Source organism: Ischnura elegans, chromosome X (genome assembly GCF_921293095.1).
Source record: "Ischnura elegans chromosome X, ioIscEleg1.1, whole genome shotgun sequence".
Taxonomy (NCBI): domain Eukaryota; kingdom Metazoa; phylum Arthropoda; class Insecta; order Odonata; family Coenagrionidae; genus Ischnura; species Ischnura elegans.
Genome location: NC_060259.1, coordinates 44,946,128 through 44,970,277, shown reverse-complemented (window position 1 = coordinate 44,970,277; position 24,150 = coordinate 44,946,128). Strand labels below are relative to the sequence as shown.

General features: G+C 37.3%; 1 protein-coding gene across 5 annotated transcripts in view; it reads right to left on the bottom strand.

The window, feature by feature from the left end:
• Nucleotides 1–24,150, bottom strand: part of LOC124170492 (protein unc-79 homolog) — a 175,155-nt gene that overhangs the window by 125,519 nt on the left and 25,486 nt on the right. For all 5 annotated transcript variants that reach the window (XM_046549237.1, XM_046549239.1, XM_046549242.1 and 2 more), the window contains 3 exons: nucleotides 22,078–22,724; nucleotides 6,632–6,773; nucleotides 2,741–2,917 (listed from right to left, as the gene is read on the bottom strand). In XM_046549237.1, the coding sequence (XP_046405193.1) occupies nucleotides 2,741–2,917; nucleotides 6,632–6,773; nucleotides 22,078–22,724 (966 nt within the window). The remainder of the gene's footprint in view (nucleotides 1–2,740; nucleotides 2,918–6,631; nucleotides 6,774–22,077; nucleotides 22,725–24,150) is intronic.

Here is a 24,150-nt window from a genome sequence, read left to right as displayed (position 1 = left end):
TTTCTTTACTCCTGTGTACTAAGCCTTTCCGCGTCGACTAAAGGCAGTGGGTCCCTCCCGAAACATTTTAGGACCCAAATCGGTGGGGCGCCGATCCTTTTCCTCGGCCTCTGTCCCAGACCCAAGAGGGATTAAAAGCCCCTTCCTAGCACGAGTCCGCGGTCAACTAGCTAAAATATTAACACAGAATATATGCAAACACTTGTTGTTCGTATCGATTTTTTAAAATACAAAATGAATTTCGTGTTTTTTTCTGAGCGTGCAGAAATTTTAAACGAAGTTCTAACGTTTATATAGACGTATTTAGTATATTTACTAGTTGTTCTATAACTCTGTTGATATTAACGTTAGAATTTCGTTTGAAATTTCCATGTGGTCAGCAAAAAAAGATGAATTCATTTCTAGCATTGGATTTCAAAAGTAAGCAACAAATATTTTTTTGGAAAACACACTGCAAATAACAGTAGTTGACCGCGTAGAGAGGATAGGAAAGGGTCGACCTGAGCAGCCGAAGAAGGGACTGGGCTCGCGCTAAGGCGGATCACAAGGGGCGACCGCGTCCGTGGGTCTATTGTGTCCGCCATGGTCACTTTTTTCGACCTGTGCCGCACAGGCACGGCATTCGTTGGTTATGGTAGGAAAATTCACGACTCACAGGTGTGGCATTCGTAGTTGAGGGGAAAAAATCCTCGCCGCACAGGTGCAGAATTCGGCGCGAAAGGGTTAAGGTCCAACATATCAATCACATTAAGATACAACAGGAAATTGTAATAAATTGTTGATTTTCAATTTGACCCACACGTATTATTTGCTGGAAATCTAATCCAGAAATTTTAGTTAGGAAAGTTAGAAAATTATAAGTCTTGTTCTGAGGCCTTCTCAGAGTTTAGCTTCTTGCTGGGGATAGCAACACTTGAAAATGGTGAGTAAAATGACGAAGAAAGTGTTGCACTTTCCATTAACAGATTTTGAGTTATATACTAATTCTCAGCCTTTTAAGATAAGTTTTGCAAGAGTAATTATGAATTCTGTGATTGCCTCAGCTGTGAAATACCACAAATATTTGCACCAATCTAAGATGAGTTATTTCCCCCTCCCTACATTTGCAGAAAATTGGGTTCATCTTACAATCGGATGGAAAACTCTCGACTTCAATTGTGGATTGCATAATCTAATTCTTGACTTCTGTTGCAGATTAAATGTCTAACTTTGGATATCTTAGTTTGCCACCTGCCAGATTTACAATAAAAAGCCAACATTAAAACTAACTTCACCATAATTTACCTTATTTAATTTTACATTTATGTATGAAAGCAAACATATCTTCTATTCATTGTCAGCAGGCTAAGATTTGGCTGGTGCCTCTCAGTTGCTAGGTGCAATTCCATTAGCGACTTTGCTTGAAAATAGCACCAGTTATTCAATACTTTCTGCACTACTTCATACACCTAGATAGTAATTTCATAAATATAATTTTGAAACCTTTATTCCAAAACTTCCATTGATCATGAGTTAGATATAGGCCTGCCGTAACTTTTCTCAGTGACTCAGTGAGTAAGATCGCAGACAAGGGCATGTTGTCATCTTCTCCCTAAGTTCTTGATGCTAGAAACTTGCATAAACAATAACGTATTTCAATTGAATTTCAGTTTGCATCAGTAAAAATATTAGTTTACAACAACCCCAGGTTATTCTGCTGGGAAACGAAGTAGGACATTAAAAAATTTGACATCGCACATTGAATTGTGATACGTTGGGTTAAACAGCACTGAGCCACTAAGCAATCAAACCTAAGCCGTACATTTGAGCCTTTTCTATTCATAAAAATTTTGCATCAGAAGGCAATCAAACTAAGTTTTGGATTGTTATCAAAAGGAAACCAAAGACTATAAATGAGTGAATTTCAAATGTTGTCAACAGCAGTGACACGCACTGGGAAATATGATGGATCTAAGGAATAAAATTAATCCTAAAAATAAATGACAATTCAAACACAATGGTCACAATAAATTCCGGAATGCAAGTGTGTCGGAGAGGTTCCAAAATTTTCAAAAGTACTTAGAGAGCAGAAATTCTTATTCACTGAAGCAAAATAATCGTCATGATTGCAACGTGCACGCTGCAAATTCTTGCAAGCATTGATCAAAATTGTTGGATTTCTAGGACTTCTTAATTGAACCTGAAGGAAATACCCACTGGTTTTCAAAAAACAAAAATAAAATAAAAATTAATCATCAAAAACTGCAGAATAGAAAATAATTACGACCCCACACAGTAATTTTTACCAAGACAGTTTTGTGAGCAGGGTGGGCTACCACTCAGTACTTGTGCTCCAATATAAGCTTGACAACTATAAGTGAACAAAAAAATGAGGCAGTAATAAAGGCACCCTCCTACTCATCTTTGCCGGGTTTTGTGGTCAGAAATTCGGGGTTCAATGACAGTACCATTTAGGAAGGTTAAATTAGTGACAATTACGGAGGAAGACTTCTGTCATTCTTTGGTAGGCAGGAAAACAGTTTTCTTTACGTCAAATGATAGAAATACATCCACTAAATTATCTCTCATGGTACTAAGCTTTCAAAAATGGTATTTCATTGAGTACCAACTTTGGTTGGACATCTTTAGAAGGGCTAAGTGAATTTAAAGCATGGTCAGTTACTAAAAAAACTGTGAAAATCATATGATAGAACTAGTAATCAAGCATTTCAATAAATGCACAACAGGGTTTTATACGTACCTTAGGAGGGTGCGGAGATGAGGTAGTTCCCGCTGAGGTACATCACTAGCAATTGCTTCCATCCAATGTGGCATAGCATGGTCCCATATTTCAGGCAAGACAACTTCATACGGCACAAGGCATAATAGTCTATTCAAGCCTTCTCGAAGATGCCAAGTTTTGGAAGACAATGTTTCCCTACAAAGAAAGACATAAAGCATCAAAATATGGCACTAACTTCTTACCTTGATTCAAGTTCTAATTTTTAGGCATAATATGTGCCATCGATTTCAATCCATTGAAAGAAAAACTTGAGGTGATACAATGAAAAATGCAACAATTGTGAGTTGGAACACTGGCCACCCGTCACATACAAAGGTTCTGTACTTCTAGAATTGAGCCATACAGAATGCCTGATTTATAGCCTTAGATTCAAATGAGAATCATTTGAGACGATGCATATAGCTTGAGGCCATAGTTATGATTGCCTTTGACCTATGGCCCAGCCATATACCACTGGGGTTAGCCATATAGAGGTAACTTGCATCTCTGACTTCAATCTTCAACTACCAAAAAGCATGGATGTGACCCAGAAGAAAGAGATATGATATTTTAAGGCTTCAGACTGCAGGTGCAGAACCAAGATGGCTAAAATACAGATGGGTACAGTCCTGGAGAGAAAGATCTTAACACTTGGGAGCTGAAAATTTTTGAAGGCAAAAAGGTTGATGTCAAATTGGCAAGGCCACTGTATTGTGCCCCTGCTGTCAAGAACAAAAAACACTCAGCACATAGAGCGAGGGCCTTCTTCACTGCTGCTTGAAAAGGTCTTTGTAGCCCATCCATAATGGTATCCACCAAATCAGGTGGGCATGGATTGTAGGGTGGGGTGATGGTTTTTATTCTTTTATTTTTGTAAAGAGTGCAGCAAAATCTGTTGCGTGGATGGTCCAGCTCCTTGGGAATCCAACTTGCTTGTGTTTACAGCTTCGGACAGCTCTGGCAGAAAACAACAATTAAAATTCCAACCTATCCTTGCATTGCAGACATTACTTTCCATCAAAAACATAAAACTCATCGCGAACGCACTTGTCAAAGCAAGTAAATATGTTATGTAGCAATTTTCAGCATTCCAGTAAGTAAATAGCACTTTCGAAATCATGCTAAAAATCCTGAAACTCTGCATTTGCAAAAATAAAGGAGCCCTACATATTATAGTTAAACCTCCATGCAACAAATTTGTTCGGACAGGAAAAACCATGACTCCACCATAGGGGGTTTCATTCTCTTTATGTGAAATGCGGGTTGCATATTAGCTGGGACTTCCAAGAGTTCCATGTGCTTTATGATGCAAATCGAGTAAATTTTTCAATTTTGCTTTATTCACCTTAAAAACCTTTCCTATAGAGATGATATACAATTTTTATATTCACCATCAAATGCCGTGGCTAACACAGCGTGATTATCAATCTGGGTATTCCTAATTGAAACTCTTGTTTTTCTAGTTCATTCTGCTCTAAGCCTCATCGCTTACTTTAATTACGGTCTGAAATTATAGGAACACTAAAATTGATCCCTGAGGATTGTTTATTTATAAAGTACTCCATAATTTTCTATTGTGTCTAGTCCATATTATTCTTGGAGTGCAATAATTCAAGTCGATATCAATTGGCAGTTATAAGCAGCAATTTTGCTTGAAAGAACCTTTATACTCACAAAATAAAATGCATTGTTGGAATCCCATTGAAATACCAGTATATATCTTTGTTTTTGACCGCTATGTACTATGCATCGATAAACAACAATGGAAAAACAAAACAAGCTAGGTAGGGCAAGCTAGTTACCACAAGTAAAAATGAGGCAGTTGGCACTGCACTGAGGTCACAGTGGCAATTGCAGATCATGATGCCTTCATAGAAACTTAACACGATCTCTATTGCTTGGCACACCTAACCAAACCATGCAACGAAAGTAAAGAGACCAAACGCAGTAACATCTGTGAATACGCCAAGTAATATCTGAATCCACGCCATGTTGCCATTCATCCAGTAATGGAGAGCAGAGCATCGGAGCCGCACGGAGCAAAGCAATAGATGGGAGCCACGCAGAGCATAGCAATAGTCTGAGCCGCACGGAGGGAAGCAATAAATGGAGCCACACATAGCGGAGCAAAGCTTTGGCTTCTCTTGCAGGTATTTTATGGTGGTAATCATCAGAGTTAACTATGGCCTTTACCGAGCCAGAGCATCAAATTTCCTCTAAACTCTGCTCTGTAAGTCTAGGATGTGAACCCTTCAAAGCTCAGAGCGGAATGGTTGAGATGTAGTACCTTCTGCTGCAGTCCTACTTCCTGATTATTATGTAAATATCGATGGAAAAGTTACTAGTAGATTCAAAATGCTACGTTTTTCCTCTATAAACGCTCTAGATGGTCACTTTCTATGTGTTTGGCCCAAGTGCAGACTTCTTTGTAGGGAGTTTTCATAATTGGAGAGGTTCCCTACTGGAGGTTTTTTATTGTGTGAACTGTCCATTGAATGGGTCAGCACCGGGCCAATGACTTTGAACCAGGGAGGTTTCCTCAAAATTTCTCGGTATGGGGGTTCGTTGTACAGGGAAGGTTTTACTGTAATTATCTCACAAGGCTTACAAACAGTGCATTGGTCACAGGCATTTCAGCCAAAGTAAAAATAGTGACATATATCAAGACAAACCTCAAAAAGACAAAAAAGATGGAATGAAAACAAACTTAGATTTGGAGCTTGAGTTTTATATAAGCTTTAACAACACACTCAGCTTCTGTAAAAATCATATGAGATTCAATCACTCAGTTCTTCAACCCAGAGTTTAGTTTGGATAGGTGAGGGCATAGCTCACTCCAGACTGTCATAGCATATGAATTTCACCCTTTCAGAGCATATGAATTTCACACTTTCAGAGCATATGAATTTCACACTTTCACGGTAAGGGGTCAGCTATTTTCCCTGAGCAACCTCCTACTTCAATGATTGCAATTTTTAGGGGGTGTCCGGAGGTGTAATCAAAGATTTGAACCTGGGACCCTTGGATAATTAGTCTAGTGAAGAACCCACTGCCATCAAGCTCCCCAAAAAAAATTAATAAAGAATCAATAATTAACTATGAAAGTTCAAGGCGAAGAATGGGTACAGCATTCACTATTTTTTATTATTGTTGATTGCAATCGAGATGGCAGAATAAAGAGACCCATATTTCTCTGTTTTTCGATCTGTCGCCCACTTCTTGAACTATTAGTGGTGAAATATTGACAGCCTTACTACTTACCCACTCAAAAGTTTATGATGTCTGTAAATCTTGCCTAGCAGGTCACCACTTCTCCTCTACTTCTTGGCCTCGCCTATGTGTCTCATTCATTCATGGTTCATAGTCATAAACAGTCAAATGAGTGATTTTTTCCATCTAATATTGTGTCTCTCTGAGTGACTTAGTGAACCAAAAAGTTAATGATGTCACTAACTCATGAAAAGTGGGCAGAAACTTATGCGTTTTTCCATTTTCAAGTTCTGAGAAAATTGCTGAACGATGAAGACTTTTTGCTGTAACTTATCTTTCCCTTATTTTTTGCTTTTTGCATTTTGTAATGTTCTATCCAGGTATACATTCAAAATTGCTTCCTTCAGAAGAAAGGATGGCATCAAAATACATCGTAACTCAACTCTGTGATGCATTCCCACTAGTACAGGGGCATCATAAAATTCGCGAGTCAAAACGTCATCCTTTGCAGGTTTAGAATAGAAACTAATTTCAACTGGCTGGGAAGAAAATGCCCTTCCTCGCAGCTGAAAGCTTTTGTTGTTCTCCGAAGTGGGGGCCTGGTTTGGTAGCATTGGCAATTTGGTGTAAGCATTCCTGATGGCTTCCCTAATGGCTTACCAATGCCCACCCACACGAGCAAAATCTGGAGGATGGGGAAGAAGGCATGACACAAAGAGGTCCAGATGTGAGTGGCAAATGCAAGACAGCCATCCGCATACATGCTCTGCTTTTAGTCTCTCAGGTACACTTTCCAACTGATCTACAAATAAATGATAGAGAAACAGGAGTCATAAAGAGTGCATTTAAAAACTAACCATTAGATTTCTAAGGGCAATAGCCAACTTCAATCAATATTGCAATGTTATGCTAGTGATATCATAGATATATCAAAGACTTTTCTTCCATTATCTTTACCACTGATGGTAAATACACTCTGGGAGTAATTCATTTCCTCCAACATCTTCTCCTGTTCCAAAGCAATTAGAATCTTGACAAGATTCCACCCAAAATAAATCAATGAAAATGATTGGAGAGGAAACATCCTATTTTAAAGAAGTAATGTACACATTCTCAAACAGAATACTAGTGGGATAAAACTAGCATATGATAATAAGGCACTAGTCCACCCTCTCTTAATCAAGTTACAGTGGAAACTCAGTTTAACAAGTGATCAAAATCTCTGGTAAATCAATCACTATTATCATGTGCTCATTATATCCGAAGGTGAAGATGAAGCTCCTTTACTTCCAAATTTACCTTTACCTACAGCTTTTCTTTCGTATCCCTGCTATTTAGCAAAGGAATAAGACCTCCGTTTGTTTAAGCTTGCATATATATAGGACTTTAAAACACCCAAAATTACTTCAAAACTTTTAAATAACATTATACTGTAAACTCTTGATTATACGAAGTCAGCGGGACCGGAAAATAGGCATTTCGTAATATAGAGTTTTGTATTTTCAAGCCTCTTTAATAAATTGCAAACCAATGTTTGCTTTCGTTCCCACCGCCCTTTTTCTGTCTTTAGTGGCCTTATTTAACGTTTTTGGGGGCTATTTAAGATATGATTTTTAATATTTATAATTCTTACTGATTTTATGACATAAAAGATCGTTAAAAATCACACGACCCTAAACTTCCCATTCTGTATCGTTAAATATCAATGATCTTAGCACTAAAGAAATTCCAGTCCATTTTATGAAATGTTATCAAATAACATCTTGTAAGTAATTTTATAAAAATTAAAACTAAGAATTTTGTGGTCAGCAGCGAATATAGCAACTATTGTCTATGCATAGGATAGATATTTCTTTTCAAAGCCTATGAAATTATCGGCAGCCTACCTAACTGCCATTTGTGATGCCCTCTATCGCTCAGTGACAAGACAATAAGATAAACAAGGGTCATAGCCAGTTTTCGAAATAACCTTTGTAGGTGAATATTTGAAGTTCCTACTGCATTGTCAGGTGAATGTGCGATCTTTTCAATTAGTTATTTTCATTATGATTCAGTTAAAATCATTAATTACATGGGATATGATTTTCTACCGGCGAATATTTGAAGTTAATTCTTTTCGGGGCTCTCCGTCTGGCTCTCTCTCCACACGACTGTCCTCACATGTTAAACTAAAAAGTATTCTTGATGCGATGTTTTTGAGTATGCACGTAAAAGGGAAATAGAGTCAGCCACAATATTTTTACTGAACTCCTACTTCTCCTCGATTCCTACAATAAGTTTATAGGCGAACCCTTTCCCTCCAAAGTTGGACTATTATTTACAATCCTACACTTTGATGCACCACAGTCAGAAACACTGATTTTTTTGCTGCTTTAGCCGGGATAAATAGTTGAGGACCTCAAATCCGGAATCCAGAAACCCGGAAAACCAGAAATCCAGAACATTTGAAAATTCCTCTGCTTAGTGTTTTGACTTGCCACCTGGTGGCACCACTCTCCAAGCCTTGTTCTGGGATGAGTAGGAAGTTAGCACTTGCTACAGATATATGCTAAGAATCTTGTCAGGCACATATAAGGATATCAAATAACAAGTAAAAAAGCCTAAGCACATGTATAAATTAATTAATTTACTAAATATACTACAAAGACCAGAAATCCAGAAGCCCTTCGGTCCCAAGCTTTCTGGATTTGAGGTCCTCAACTGTAATTTTATTGGCAAATTTTTCGCTTTGCTTCGTACAAACAAATTCCATTTGCTCCTGGGGACCGAGCCCAATGCTTGTAATGTCAAAACATTTCGTATTATCAAAACTTTGTATTATCCAATAGTGCCGTGTAATTACCATAGGCTTATTGCCGGGACCACGATTTCACTTCGTATTATTGAAAATATCATAATATCCTGCTTCATATAATCGAGAGTTTACTGTATTTATGTATTTACAAGGATAAGCAAACGGTTAGTTAACACACATTGTGTTTAAAATTTAAATTTATTGAATCGAATCCAAGACTCTGCTTCGACCTCTTAAGTACATGTTGACGTCACTTGGCATTTTATTCATTGTGTTTATGAATCTTACTTGAGTCAAGAGTGCTAGACATTTCAATTCTGTTGTCTTGTCTGGCATTCCACGTTTCGATGCGACTGTAAAAATTCTACTCAGCTAATGCACTTAAAATTACGACTAACACATTTTAGGCCAGAAAATGGGTGTAGAACTGGCAAAATTTTAAGAGAAATGAATTTGAAACAAAATATTTTGAAATTTCAGGTAGGAGCAAAAATTCATGAATAATTCATGCATAATTCCCGAGACTCAAAATTCTCACACAATTCCAGATTTTTCCCAGTCACTGGACACCCTGCTCCTGGAATTGATTGTTCATACCCCATCTTGGGAGGAGATAAAAGGAGAGACCAAGCAGCTGCACATGGAAAATCAGGGAGAGGTTCCCTACTCTTACTGAAAACATTATGATGCAGTTTTAGGAATCCACCCCTCAAGAGCAGTGATTTCTCCCTCCTGCAGCCAGAGATTCAAAAGCAATGTAGGAAAAGCAGAAATAAGTCATGACAGAAACTAAGCGGCAAAGCAAAGCTCTTCAGAAATGAGGAGAAAAAGCATACAAATATCCAAGGATCCAAGCTAAGTGCGATAAAAGAGGTATCTTGCCAGTTACACGCAACCTTACTCAGGGAAAATGATCATCTCTTCAGCTAGTATACTTGACCAAAGAGAAAATATTATCATTGAAAACAGGCAATCTTTTAGCTAGGTCTTCCCAAAAGGACTAATCAGCCATCTACAAGAAAATGAAACCAAAATAACTATGACAGCAAAATGAAACTAAAATTCCAGGGTACCAAATGTTTATTTCCAAATTTCAGTGCCTCAAGCTATATTTTACTCTGTACTTTACTGTTTTTGCATTAAGAATGCAGATAAGTGCCCAGTATTTTGACTATTACGTGAAAGTTGTAACTAAGGTGACAGGTAACTTCATTTACTTCTTCTGGAGTACCAACAACTTCCTTATCAATTAATAAGAGCTAATTTAAAATTTCAATACTTCAAAATAATTAGAAAACAAAGCTATCTCAGACTCTGGTGATTCAATGGCCATGGAAAAATATCTGTTGGCCCGAATGAGATAATTCTGGTAATGTGTACCACATAAACATGATTGCCTTAGAATACTTAGGATGATCAATAATGGATTACAAAAATTTTTTTAAATTGCAACCAGCAAAGGCAGCATTTCACCAACTGAAGGCGGCCTGTGCTGTGGGCCATAGAGACTGTGTCCTAGAAATGGGTTGTGAGGTGGAGTAGGGGTTCTGAATTTCTAAAATATGATCTTGCTCTTTCCCGCATATGATGCTTGTGAAGTCTTTTCAGGTTTTCCACCAGGTGAGCTATTTGTAGGCCGACATTTTGATGGATACCTCCTCGATTGTCTTCAGGGCATGACAATTCGACAATGGTGCCTTCCTATACACCGGTCAGTTTTGCGCCATTCTCAAATTGTCATGCGCTGGAGACAATGGTATAGCCAGCCATCGAAACATTTGCCTACAATCAACTCACCCGGTGGAAAACCCAAGAAGACTTCACCATTCTCAATTTCTATGTGGTCCTTAGTGTGAGGGTCTACATTTGTTATGCTAGGAGGGGGCAGACCCCAAGGAATATAAAGCCCCCAAATATTTCTACTACTTATTTTTCAGCTGATGCTCTAATTCCTCTTCTCCAGATGAATCGCTTACTTCAACCCAAAGAGTTCATCAGACCTTTAATGGAGTCTCCCAGGAGGTAGGTAAAAGTACTTACTTTTCGTTTCATTTGATGACTCAAGATGTCAAAATGACTTTCTTTGAGATGTCTAAGCCATCTATTATTTAATTGTATTTTATGATCAGCATATAATTGCACACATTTCAATTCCTTCACATTTTGGAAGAAAAAAATACTCCCCATTATTACATTGGCACAATGATTTTCCATTCATTTTGAAACTTATCATTTTTCAAGCAGGTAATTTAAGTTATACAGGTTTCATGTAATTATAGATTGTTTTTAATTGCTTGATTTAAACATTTTAGGAAATCACTCATCAGGTTTATAATGTAAGTTCAGATACTGCTCCAGATGTTGTAATGAGATTTTTTGTTTTAAAATAGGTTATTAACATCACCAATTTTTGTTATTAAACACTTGGAAGCTTGGTTTTAGGAGTCCTCAAAATCCCCAGAAAATCGCTCGCTATATCGGATGCTCATTATATCCAAAGGTGAAGATGAAGCCCCTCAATTCCCATTTTCACCTACTAACACATCAGTAGTATCTCACAGAGGAATAGGATATGCAGTCTGCCTTAACTTCCATATTGTAAATAATTATGCTACTAACATATCGCAAACCAATTATTAGTCTTTCTTCCGCAAAACCTGGCATCTGTGGCTATGTGCTATTCGATGTGACCACAGATCTGGGATCGTCCAGGATTGGTGAGCCAATCGAATCAGTCTGCAATGGCAGAAGCCATGTTCCAGATGCCACGCCAAACTATCACATTGGGTGTGTGGCTTCAGCAAACTCTGGGCACAGCTGCTGATCGCTAGAAGCAGCACGGCACGTAGACTTAGACGTAGATACGGAGACGTAGACAACCTGTAGTTTTTCCTTTTTTTGGCCACTTTCTCCTACAAACACAACATGGCTCTTCCAAATCTACAGCTACAACATTATTGGGCTTGGATTTAGGACTCCCACTGAATTTTGATGTTACAGCGTAAGGTAAGGGGGGGGTATGTCAACAGTATTTTTTAGCCTGCGAAACTCAAAAGACTTTTGGGAGTTATTTTCTAGTGTATTAACTGAAATTTGAGCAGAAAAAATTATACGGCAGTAGCTTGTATTTACAGCAGAACATCATCACACTGTCAAGCCCCATTACATGTTCTAGTTGTGCAGAGTACTATGCTTAGTAATTACTTAAAGCCATCCATGCTTTTTTTAAATGCAGCACAGTAAAAGTCTACCAATATCGCTATGAAACACATAAACAAAGTGCCACTATGCACAAATAAAAACTTGGAGGAATCCACCTCCCCAACCCAGGAGTATCCATCATTCTACATGAATATAGTGCTATTCATGGGCGTACCCAGTGAGGAGCAGGAGGGGGCACACAATATCGCAAGTGTCTATAAGGAAAATAATTTTTTTTCAAGCGAATAATTTTAAAAACTGATAAAGAGCTGTTACAGTTTCCTCAAAATGTTGGTTTCTTTCACCTTTTCCATGCTTAAATCTTACCTATAACTTAAACAACCATGGCTTCCCCCCCTCCCCCTGGTTTCGATCCTGGGTACACCCATGGTGCTATTATAGATAAAATCCATAAAAATAACATATCCACCTATCAGCTCTAATATTTAAGCACAATTAAAGATAATTAAATAAAAAATAAAGCAATCAATCTTCACATGTAGCACCTGTGGTCAAAATTACCTCATAGATATTCTAGCTAGGATAAATTTTTTCATAGAAATTAATTGATCTACCCTGAAATCATTGTATCAAAATGATGTCCATATGAAGGTAAGGAGATTCTTTTATAGTAAAATATAAAGTAGAGGTCATCATCATCATCATTAGTCAACAATCCTAAGATTGGTTTGATGCAGCTCTCCATTTCTCTCTCCTATCCGCTAATCTATTCATAGCTACATATTTATTCTCTTTTACATCCTTTATAACCTGTCCTATGCTACTCATTCGGGGCCGTCCCTCGCCCTTCTTCCCTTCCACCTGTCCTTCTACGATTGTTTTCATCAGGCCATTATGTCTCATAATGTGGCCAACAAAGTTGTCCTGTTTTCTGCTTAAGGTTTTTAGGAGGCTTCTCTTTTCTCCCACTCTTCTTAGCACTTCCTCGTTACTTACATGGTTAATCCATTTTATCTTCATCATTCTTCAGTAGTACCAAATTTTGAATACTTCTACTCTTGACTTCACTGCTGCTGTCAACATCCAAGCCTCACTTCCATAGAGAAACATGCTCCATATACACATAGCATCTGAAGAATTGTTTCCTTACTTCTATGCATGTAATCTCAGCTGAAAGAAGATTCTTCTTTTTTGTAGAAAGCCCTCTTAACCAGCACTATTCTACTGACTATTTCACTTTCACCTCTTCAAGCTTATGCTTCCCTAGGTTAATGTTTGCCTTAGCCTCCTCTCTTTTGCTGCATACTAATATTTTTGTCTTCTTGTTGTTGATTTCCAGCTGATATCTGACCATTGTCCTTTCCATATTTGTCAAAGTCTTCTTCAAATCTTTCTCTGTCTCGGCTATGTCAGCAAATCACAGCTTACTAATTTTTTCTCTGTGGATATTGACACCCAAAGCCTTCTCCTTGATTTTAATGTCTTTCTTGATGTATACATTAAATATTATGGGGGAAAATACACACCCTTATCTCACTTCTTTTCTTATTCTTGCTTATGCAGAGTTGGGTCCACATTTAATCACAGCGACTTGGTTTTTATACAAACAGTGAAAAACTCTGCAATCATTGTAGAGCACTCCGATTTATTTCAGAATGTTAAGCATTGAATTCTATTACACACTATAAAATGCTCTCTCCAAATCGACAAATACTATGAAGGTCGGTTTATTCTTCTCCAATCACTTCTCTATGAGCAACCCGAGGGACAAAATTGCTTCTCTTGTGCCCTTGCTTATCCTAAATCCGAATTGGTTCTCATTCAGGAATTTTTTAGCTCTTCATTCCACTCTCCTGTAAATGATTCTTGTCAGTATCTTCGATGCAGGTTTCATCATGCTGATGGTCCTAAAATCTTCGAACTTCTCTGCTCTCTCCTTTTTGGGTATAGGATTGATGATGTTCTTCTCAAAGTCACGAGGAAAATCTTCTGTTGAGTACATATTGCAGATAGTTTTATACAGTTGAGTTAAGACCTTTTCTCCTGCATTTTTTATAAGCTCTGCTGGAATGCCATCTATTCCTGGGGCCTTCTTCTTCTGCAGGTATCTTATTGCAGCGTGGAATTCCTATCTTAAGACGCTCGCTCCCATGTCATCCTTTTCTACTTCACATTACTCTTCGATAATTTTTGAGCTAAGTTTGCTTCCGCTGTATAATTCCTCCAGGTGTTCTTTCCATCTCTCAGCTATGTCTTTGTTTTCAATTAGAATATTATAATATGGTATTACATCTTGAGCTTCGTTCCTTGAAATGATTCCTCACTATAGGCTGCTTCCAATTTCCCTTGTACGAGGTTATTTTGCACATCCTCACACATGCTCTTCATTCACGCTTCTCTGGCTTTCCTCACTTTGCAGCAATTCTCGTTCTGTATTCTCTTGTAGAAAGCCCGTCCTTCCTCAGTATTCGTATTCTAATACTTTCTCCGTTCTTCAATGAGGTCTAGAACTTCATCGTGTTTGTCATGAAAGTTTCACGTGATGCATGACTTTTTCTTAAAACATTTTCTTCTCCCTAGAACTTCTCTCACGGCCTCCTGAGGCCCATTTTAGATATTTGTCCAGCTATTCTCCGCTGATAATTCAGTCTGATCTATTCCTATCTTGCTCTGCACTACTTCTATAAAGGCCTGTTGATTTTTTGGCTCCTTCAGTTTCTCTAACTGCCATGCTTTCTACAACTTTTTGAATTTCAGATTGCATTTCATCATCACTAGACTATGATCACTGGCGATATCTGCCCCCACATAACTTTTAAAGTCCTTTATTTGGTTCCTAAACCTCTGCTTCACTAAGATATAGCCTAGTTGAAATTTTCTTCTGTCTCTCAGCATTCCAATCACCTAAAACGAAAAGGTTTTATTCACCCCTTACCAGATTGATTCTTCTTGATTGATTGATTTCTTCATCCTCGTAGTCTGTCGTAGGCATGTACACCTGTACCACCACCTTATCTGCCTACCTATCTATGGCTTAGTCTCTAACTTTACCATAATTATCCTTTCATTGTACTGTTAGAAGCTTTTCACACACATTCCAGTGCTCTTTCTGATGGTGGCCATTTGAAATCTCCACTGTGGTCAAAAAGACTGCTCAGGCATTCTAGTACTAAGCAGTATTTTGAATCATCTGTATCATCTAGAACGCAATTTCCCATGCCATTGGCCAAGGACTGCCCACAACTTCAAATAAGCAAGTATATTGAATTAACAGGGTGCAAATTAGCAAGGTTATATAGTAACACCATCAGCATCGGTTGTGGGTGTAGGAAATAGGGATATCATCTGCAGTCTAAGAAACACATGATGGTTGGTGAAAAAGGTATTAAGAACCTTTTGTGGTGAATAAAGAAGTAGATACATGCAAAAATATAACCGAAATGCAAGTAAGAGAAATCCAAAGATGATTAGAGACATGACTAGACAAAAAATATGTAAATACATGGACCATAAATAAATAACATGATTCAAAAAAAGAAATGCAAGTAAGACCATTAATAATTTAATTCAGAAAACATAAACAAAGAAATATGCCAATGGGCCATTGAATGGAGAAAAAATAATGTTTTAAATGCAGAAAAAAATTTCAAATGCTTCCATTATTCTGCAACAATCAATATACAGCATACTCCTGATTATCTGGGCTAATGATGGGGAGAGGTGGTAGGAATAACCGGAAAACACAAAAAATCCAAACTTTCACTTTAATTTCTTGTAATTTTCACCTTGTACGTAAATCACTCAACCCATAATTATCTATGCACATTTTATGTTATTTTTATAGCTTCCCAGAATCATTGTCAGCTTTCTTTTCCCAACTGTTATATTTTTTGCGGCGATAACGGCAAGTTTTTTTCCCGCCGCTGATTATCATCTGCAATCAGACGTCCAAGTAAATTTGAAACATTCCTTGTCAGTCAGTAAATAAAATACTTCCATTTAACGATGGGAATTCAACTGGAAATAATGGGCCCGGTGTAGCCATGCATTGCAATGCAAACATTCTGCTGCTTTTGCATCCGATTTTATTTTTTTACAAAGCTCGCGGAAAACATCGAAAGAGTACGAACTCGTGCACGGTTAATCTGCAACATGGATAAGCCGCACCTGGATAATTAGGAGTCTGCTGTACCTCCAAATGGTTTAACTGAAATAGCATCAATATGCTAAGAATTTTAGTTTTGCGAGGATTAAAAAAAACTAGGATTATAGAGTTGAGTCAAATGTAAGTACTAATAAAAATCTTAAGCAAAGAATAAAAAATGAAAACTGAAATAAAATAAAATGCACTAAGTGCAAGCTGGAAATTACGGAAGTTAAGATATTAGACTCAAATAAAATTTTACACAAAATTAGAAGACAAAAAGAAATTATACACATGAATAAAACTACAATGGTGCATTGTGTTGGAGAAAGAAGCCAGATAACTGAAAGAGATGGATAAACTATTCATATTTTTTCCTAGAAGTTTCGATCCAAGTTTCTGTATCTTAATTTCTCTGTTGCAATCATTTCATTGAGATAAACATGGTTTATAGGAGGAAGGGCGGGAAAGGGAAAACAGTGAAAGGGGGGGGGGGAGGTAAAAAACCGAAGTTGAGGAGGGATTGGGGAACTTACTGAGGAACTGAGAAATGGATGATCTGAAGAACCATTAATAAAATGACAGAAAATCAACACAGTATAACAATTTGAAGTTCAATACCTGAGGTATAGGAGATTCCAAATTATTGAAGGCTCCAAGGATATCAAGAAAATAGTCCAGGGATATGACTTTCTTCAGGCCACTATAAGGCCTCCTGTCCCATTGAGTTTAACCTTAAAAACGAATAAAAAATGGTAAAATAATGATGGAACCATGAGTTCAAGCTCTTTTTCCCATGATTTGAGACTTCACTTCCATAAGAAAAAAAGAAAATAATTCAAAATTGAGCATATTCAGAAAACACTGTTTATTTTGGCATGGACTAAAGGACCTTTATGAAAAAAATGTTGCCAGCCACCAAAACAGATAAAATTAAGCTTAAATTAGAAAACCAACACCCAATTTAAAGGCCAGTTAATATCAGAACTTTCCCAAGAGCACAGCTTCATACAATTAGAGCCGTGATTTCAATGCCTAACTTAGCAAATAAACTCTTTTCATCCCACATAATCACATGATACAGATTAAAATGATACATTTATTTTTAGTGCCCACTTTTTCATACCGAGTATCAACTTTTATAGTTAGGAGCAGACTGGCTAAATTTGCAAGTGGGATGTTATATTTACTTCTCAAACTTCAGGCTTGTAAGGTAGCATACCATTAGACTCAACTGCATAAAAGATAACCCCATTGTTGCATGAATGGTGTAGCAGAGAGTTATTCTTAAATGACAGTAAATTCTAGGGATGGACGGATCCAGGATTTCTTTCGGATCTGAATCCGGATCGGATACTTGATTTCAGGTGTTGGATCTTCGGATATTTTCGGGTCCAAATGCCTTTTTAATTACCTGCTATAAAACAAAAAATTATTCAAGTTTGCGATCAAAGGAATGCTATTTATATTTGCCATCACATTTTAATATTTTAACTGATTAAAAACAATTTTTATAAGCTTTTGAGTTATTCGACAGTACTCAAATTTTCCTCACACGCGTTTCCTCCAAATTTTGTCACTTTCTCATCACATGCTGACTTGTTTTTCACCCGCAAATGCTTTAGTTGTGGTGAGGTGGATTTTGCACTTCCTCGCAATAGTTTCACGCCACAGTGCACGCACATAGCTCTCACGTTGAGCTCTCCTTATCTCAATAAAAATGTTTCCACACAATGAAAGTTTTTATCAATATATCACTAAATTAAATTCCAACTGTGGAATCTGCAACATAGTTGACTATGCCTCAAACAACATTGACTCCATGTGCGACGAGGTGAGGGAACAGAGCAAGACGACCGCTCAGCGATCTCGAGATGAAGGGAAGTAGCAGAAGCAAATTAAGGAGAGGTGGAGGAGGAGAAGGAGCGGGATCCCTCCATCTTTCAAGCAACGAGACCACGACATCGTTGGCTTCAAAGCGAAGCAGCGTGAGCTAAGTGATAGAAGAAGTTGGCATTTCCAGTCCGTCTCTATTTGTTTGAGGAGGCTAATGCTATGCATATTTCTATGAAAATTGTGCTGTTTGGACAATGTTGAATAATAGTATAGTCTAGTTGTAATTAGAAAACTTAGTGGCAATCAATTAGAGCTGAAAAAAACTAAAATATTGTCAGAAATGCGTCACGTTTGGTCTCATTCTTTGTCAAATCTTGTGCATGTCATCCAATTGCAGAGGCTATCGAGATATCTTCGGGCCCAGAAAGTCACTCACCTAGTATTTGTCCTCCAGAAACGGAGAATTGAAACACGTCAAAGGCCAAAAAAGGTCAGTTGGTGAGACGGGGTAGGGATGAAACATGCTTCGATTGTTCTCATGTAACTTGATATTATCCTTCAAAGACAATGATTCACGGTCTGTGTGATCTTGTAAAGGAAAAAAAACATCAGAGGCACGGGCTGATGGAGGGCCGAGGGTGGTTTTCTGAAATCTGTGATGTAGTTACTTTTGACGTGGTTATTACCCTACAATGCCGAGATTCCCCTCACGTTCGTTCAATCTCTTGGGAAGAGTCACACTATGTGCCTATCGTATTTTGCCTTTTTTATTTTCCTGAAATTCTGATAAACAATCCCTGCAAGAGCTTTTAAACACAATGGTTCATGAGTAGGACAAACATTGCAATGCAACAATGCATTTGAAGAGAGAATCGGAACTCTTTCCACTCTCATGGGGCATTGCATTCACTGAAGCTACAATTTAAAATTTCTGATCCAGATCTGATATCTCCTGAGACTTATGATCCGATGTATCCGATGAAGAGTAATATCCGCGGATATTGGATCCGAGGTATCCCATCCGACCATCCCTAGTAAATTCCCATATAACAGGGACGTTGCATAAGAAGAACGATCAACTTGAAACCATAATAACCCCATGAATTACATAAATCTTAACTAGAAAGGACAACACTCTGCCTCAACTGAGGCCATTCAATGTCACGACAAGTGAACTCTACAGCCGAGTATTTTGTAATTGGCATAATAATGCAATTGATCACCTCAACTAATTAGACATTGCCTTGTTCCACAAAAACATCTCATCAAACACTCCCACAATTGGTGTTCAGGCTATTCTGCTATCTATTCAACTGGCTTTTCAATGAAGTTTTTCATTATTTCCTTGAATGGCATGCTTTAAGCAAATCAATCTCACTCTAATCATCCATATTCATATCAACAATTTTCAAAGGATGTTATTTGTTCTTGAGATGATGATTTCAGTTTGGAAAGTTAAATTGGATTCTACTCACAAATGATAAATTGCATTCACTTAATTTTGATAAATAAGTGGAATGCACTCCTAAAAAATTAAAAATATCACAGAATGAGTAGGGTATATCCTTCCATTTAGTATCATGGTGAGGAATGCTTTCTTGTTAAAAGGCTAAATGCTATCATAAAGGCCCTTGGTTCATAGAAAATGATTTATCTCCAAATAAAATTTGCTTTTCTCAACGGTATAATTTGATTTTGTATGATAATTTAATGTTGCTATTATTTTTTCTTTTTATAAAATTAATGAGGCCCATGGATATGTCCCTATGAAGTCAATGAAAAATAATAATAATTATTATTACTATAATCCCTCCATTCTCGCTGAAATGAGTATGTTATTCCTCCAAATTCATTAATCATAAACTAATTCAAGAAACTTAAATTCAAGATAAAAAATCTTCAGGTATTATGCAGGAGTAATCGAATGCTGAATTTAAGTAAACAATTAACTTTAATGCATGCGCAACACAAGCAGTATTCGACACAAATGCTAAGTAAAACTTGATTTATGATGCACATTCACAGAATTTACCTACCATAAGTACACACACACATAAGCATTAGAGCAAACATACATACATATAATACTGACTGGCTAAGCTTCAACTAAGAAGTCTACTCTCTCAATTACAAATTCATTTATCAGAAGGGAAATAGTGCAAACATGTAACTTCTATTATGGAAAGGGATAGAGCAGGCAGAAAAACACGCCTTATTAAAAGAAGTTTTTCAGCGACATAGACCTGAGGACTGAAGCCATTACCAAGAATTACTGGGACTAAAAAATATGAAAAAATATCAATAAAATCCAAAAAAAATACAAAAAATTCCTTCCAGGCTTGACTGGGTGGAATATTAGTCGTAAAATGGAGCCCATCTATAAAATATCTGAAGGGGCCAACAATTATCTCTATTATCAGACTTTAACAAACGTTAGCAAATATTTATGAGGACATAGCAGGAAAATCACAGCAATTACTACATGAGTAATCACCATAAAAGAGGAGGGACTTTAAAAGCATTAAAACAATCGGATATCACCCATGAACAGATAAAAGAGTTAATTCCAGTTGTCTTCTCCAATTGCCTCCAAAGGCTAATTCCGATATTGATGCAGCACCTACTTCTACAGTCCAGCATACCTCAAGAAGATTAAACCAGGGGTTTTCTGTCGCCAAGTATAAATAGTTTAGCACACTTGTCCTTGACATCAGCTACTTTGAAATTCAACTGTTGAACTGCTGCTTAAGCCAAATATTACAAAGTCGCAGCCTCAGGAATTCTAGCCTCTGTGCGTGTAGATAGGGTAACATTAATGACTTTTTCCCACCAATTGTGCAAGTGAAAGTCTGATGGAACTTTAATAAAATGCCATCATCACAGATTTTAAGCACCCATATCTGAATGTGAAATAGTCATTGCTTTAACCAAGCAATTAGGATACAGTAGAACCCTGATAAGAAGTTATCAAGGAACCGAAGTATGAGAACTCCTTTGGCAGGATTAAGTCTTACGAGGGAAATTTTATGGGAAACTCACCGTTACATTAAATCTTTGGAAATAGAGTGGAAGCTCATTATAATGAGTACAGAAAATAATAAGAATTGCAGTACAAAAGTGAGCAATTGGCAATATACCACACAAATGCTAATGATTCTTACATTTTTAAAATATGATATAACGAGGTGGGATGCACTTGGTATCATGAGACTTATGCCTCCACAGTTGCGAGTCACTAATTACCTTGAAAGTAAACAGGACTGGCGGAAATATACCTGAGAACAGGTGCAAAATGTGTGCTTCAAGCAGCAGATTTTCTTTTTAATGACAAGGGATCAAACTAGAAGTTACACTTTCACCAACTTTTTTGAACTTTTCAATTGTTGGCTAAGATTCGTTAAATGATCATTCTTTCTTCTATACACACCCATCAGCAGGCTGCTAAATACTGAAAAAATGCTTCTTGGGAGGAGCTGATGGGATGGAAAAGTAGGAGTCAATATGAGCCAAGAGGGAGTAGAAGTTTACTGAAATACCACCAGAGGATGGGAGTTGTTGAGGTCATAAAAATCAGGGATGAGGTTTACCAGTCACAAGGGGAGAATTATATGGGTGTGCACACATGCAAATAATTAAACGTAGAAAGATCTCTAAAAGTTTTAAGGCACAGATGGTAATGCCATATACTTATGAGAATTGAGATGGGGTATAAAAGGTCCTCAACTGAATTTATAGAAGGGGGACTCATATACCTGAGTTTTCTTAAGAGGCAGGAAGGCCAATTTTTTTACAAAAAAAGTGATACTTTATTAAAATTATGACTGGTACAAGTAAGCTCCATTGCAAAAATGAAATATAAGCTACACTAAATATTAAAGTTCATCAAAAAACTTATTAAGATGGCTAAATGGCCAATTACCTGTTAACACAATATCACACTAACAGATAAACCATTTCATTTTTGAAATTTGTAAAATTTTTGAGTGATGTTCATCAACTTTGAAATAGAAATATATATTGAACTTCCTTCTGCCCATTGAATGGTTCACTGAAAAAAATCCACAATAATTTGCACCAGAATTTCAATACAGTTACTAATGGCCAGCAGGAAAAAGAATTATTCAAATAAATCAGCCAAAGTTGGGAAATTAAAACTACATAAGTGCTTACCATCAAATGAGTATGCCGTGGCATCAAACCAGTGAAAAAGCATAGAAAGCAACCTCCCGAGGGTGCGTGGTGGTAGTGGGAGGCCCTTTCCCGTCTTCACCATCATTGGCACATCGAGTGTTTCACCCAAAGACTCCTTCTTTTTGGCTTCCTCACTCTCCTCCCCAGGTTTCTTCACGGCTTCACAAAGCTCCACCAGCAACCAAACACCATACCTTCCCAGCAACTGCCTATCCTCAATAGTCAAACGGCCTCCCGGGTCAATTTGACTTCCAGATGAACCAGCGCTACCACTCCCCTCCCCTAACCCTCCACTCACAGTGGTAACACCAAGGCCAGCACCTCCTCCACCCACGCTGGAAGTGACCCCCGTGCCACCAACCACCACGCCAGTGACGACAGGGCCACCACTCGTCCCGGTGTCGGAGCCACAAGTGGCCGAGCTTCCACCTACTCCTCCCACAGACCCGCTCCCACTTGTGACTCCCCCTGCCGTACTAACCCCACAAGTTGCAGCCCCTCCTCCACCGACAGCCCCCCCTATCCCAACACCCCCTACCGATGAAAGCAATGTCCCAGAACTCAATAATTGCATTTCAGTAGAATCGCTGCCAACAGCATCAGGACTTTTGGACTCCTTCAATAAGCTGAAAACATTGAAGAAATTTCATGTTTAAAAAATGAAACAATAAAGAAAATGATAACCAAGCAAAAATTTGAAAGTACAGTAGCCTCTTATTTGCAAAGTTCAAGAGATCAGTAGTTGTGCTAAAAAGTAGGAGGTTCTTAAATTACTTAAAAAAAATTACTTATCTTCATATTTGTTTATTCACAGAAGCATGGGAAAAATATATCTCTGTCTTGATTGCCAGTTCCCCAGATTATTGCTTCAATCATTATTAACGGTGTAGAATAATTTAAGATGCATACACATGATTGATAATCAAGACAAAAATAAATGATATCAATTATAATGTACATTGCGATATCATATGGAAAAATCCAAAAAAAACTAGACCATTCGGTAGTTTTCTTCAACAAATATTAACTGTGTAGTCCTTAGAGCTGAATTCCATAAAACCTACATTACCCATACTTTAATGCATCTGCAAACTCAAAATCATACATCAGTTTTTATGCTATCCATAATGCAGCTCATCCATATAATGTCTAGCATGTTCTCCATGACTAGTACATACAATTCATTACTATCTGAATGGCTCATTCAGGAGTGGTGCATTTCCCACCACGGCATGAGCATGTTTCAGGAAAAAGTGAAAGAGTCTGTACATCACATATTGAAAATTATTTTACAACTGAATTAAATACATGACCATTTTATGAGAGTGAACTCATTCCACCATGTTCGTCAATTGTATGCCTTAGGTTGTTCTGTGTAATATCCATCTTCCTTCTAAATCTTTTCATCCAATGGGAGATACAGTAAAAACAATTATCTAGCCATTATTATTGATTCTGTCGTCTAGTTTTTTGCTCTAGTTCTTACAAACATAACTTCTTCCTGAGGACAAAGGCCAAGGTTTGCAAATCCAAAATATTATTTATTTTCAAAAATTTTCAAATGTGCCATGCATTAAGCACAGGTTTTCCATCAAGACTATGTAACGGTTTCATTTCTTATCATTGAAACTGTATTATCCTGCTTTCCTTGATTGTGGGTATACTCTACCATGCTTTGATAAATTTAACACAAAATCAAGAAGTTCGTTCAATTTGTTGCATTGATAACATTAAAGAAGCTTATATTGAATTAAATTACACTAATAGATAAAATTCGTAGCTAAAAAAGTATAATACACCAGAAGAACTCCAACTTGAAAATCACATGTTTTACCTCAACCCACCTTGAATGAGTTAAACAACTCTATTTGATAAGCCACACAGGCCTATAACAAATATTTAAGAAATACCAGTTTTCTAAGCCATTTTAGAATTGAAAAGTGTCTAATTCAGCTTTTTTTTATCAATAATATACCGGTCTTGCAAATTTATTACATATGCACAGTTCAAATAAAAATATAATGAAAAAATATAAAAGCTAATAGCCTTAAC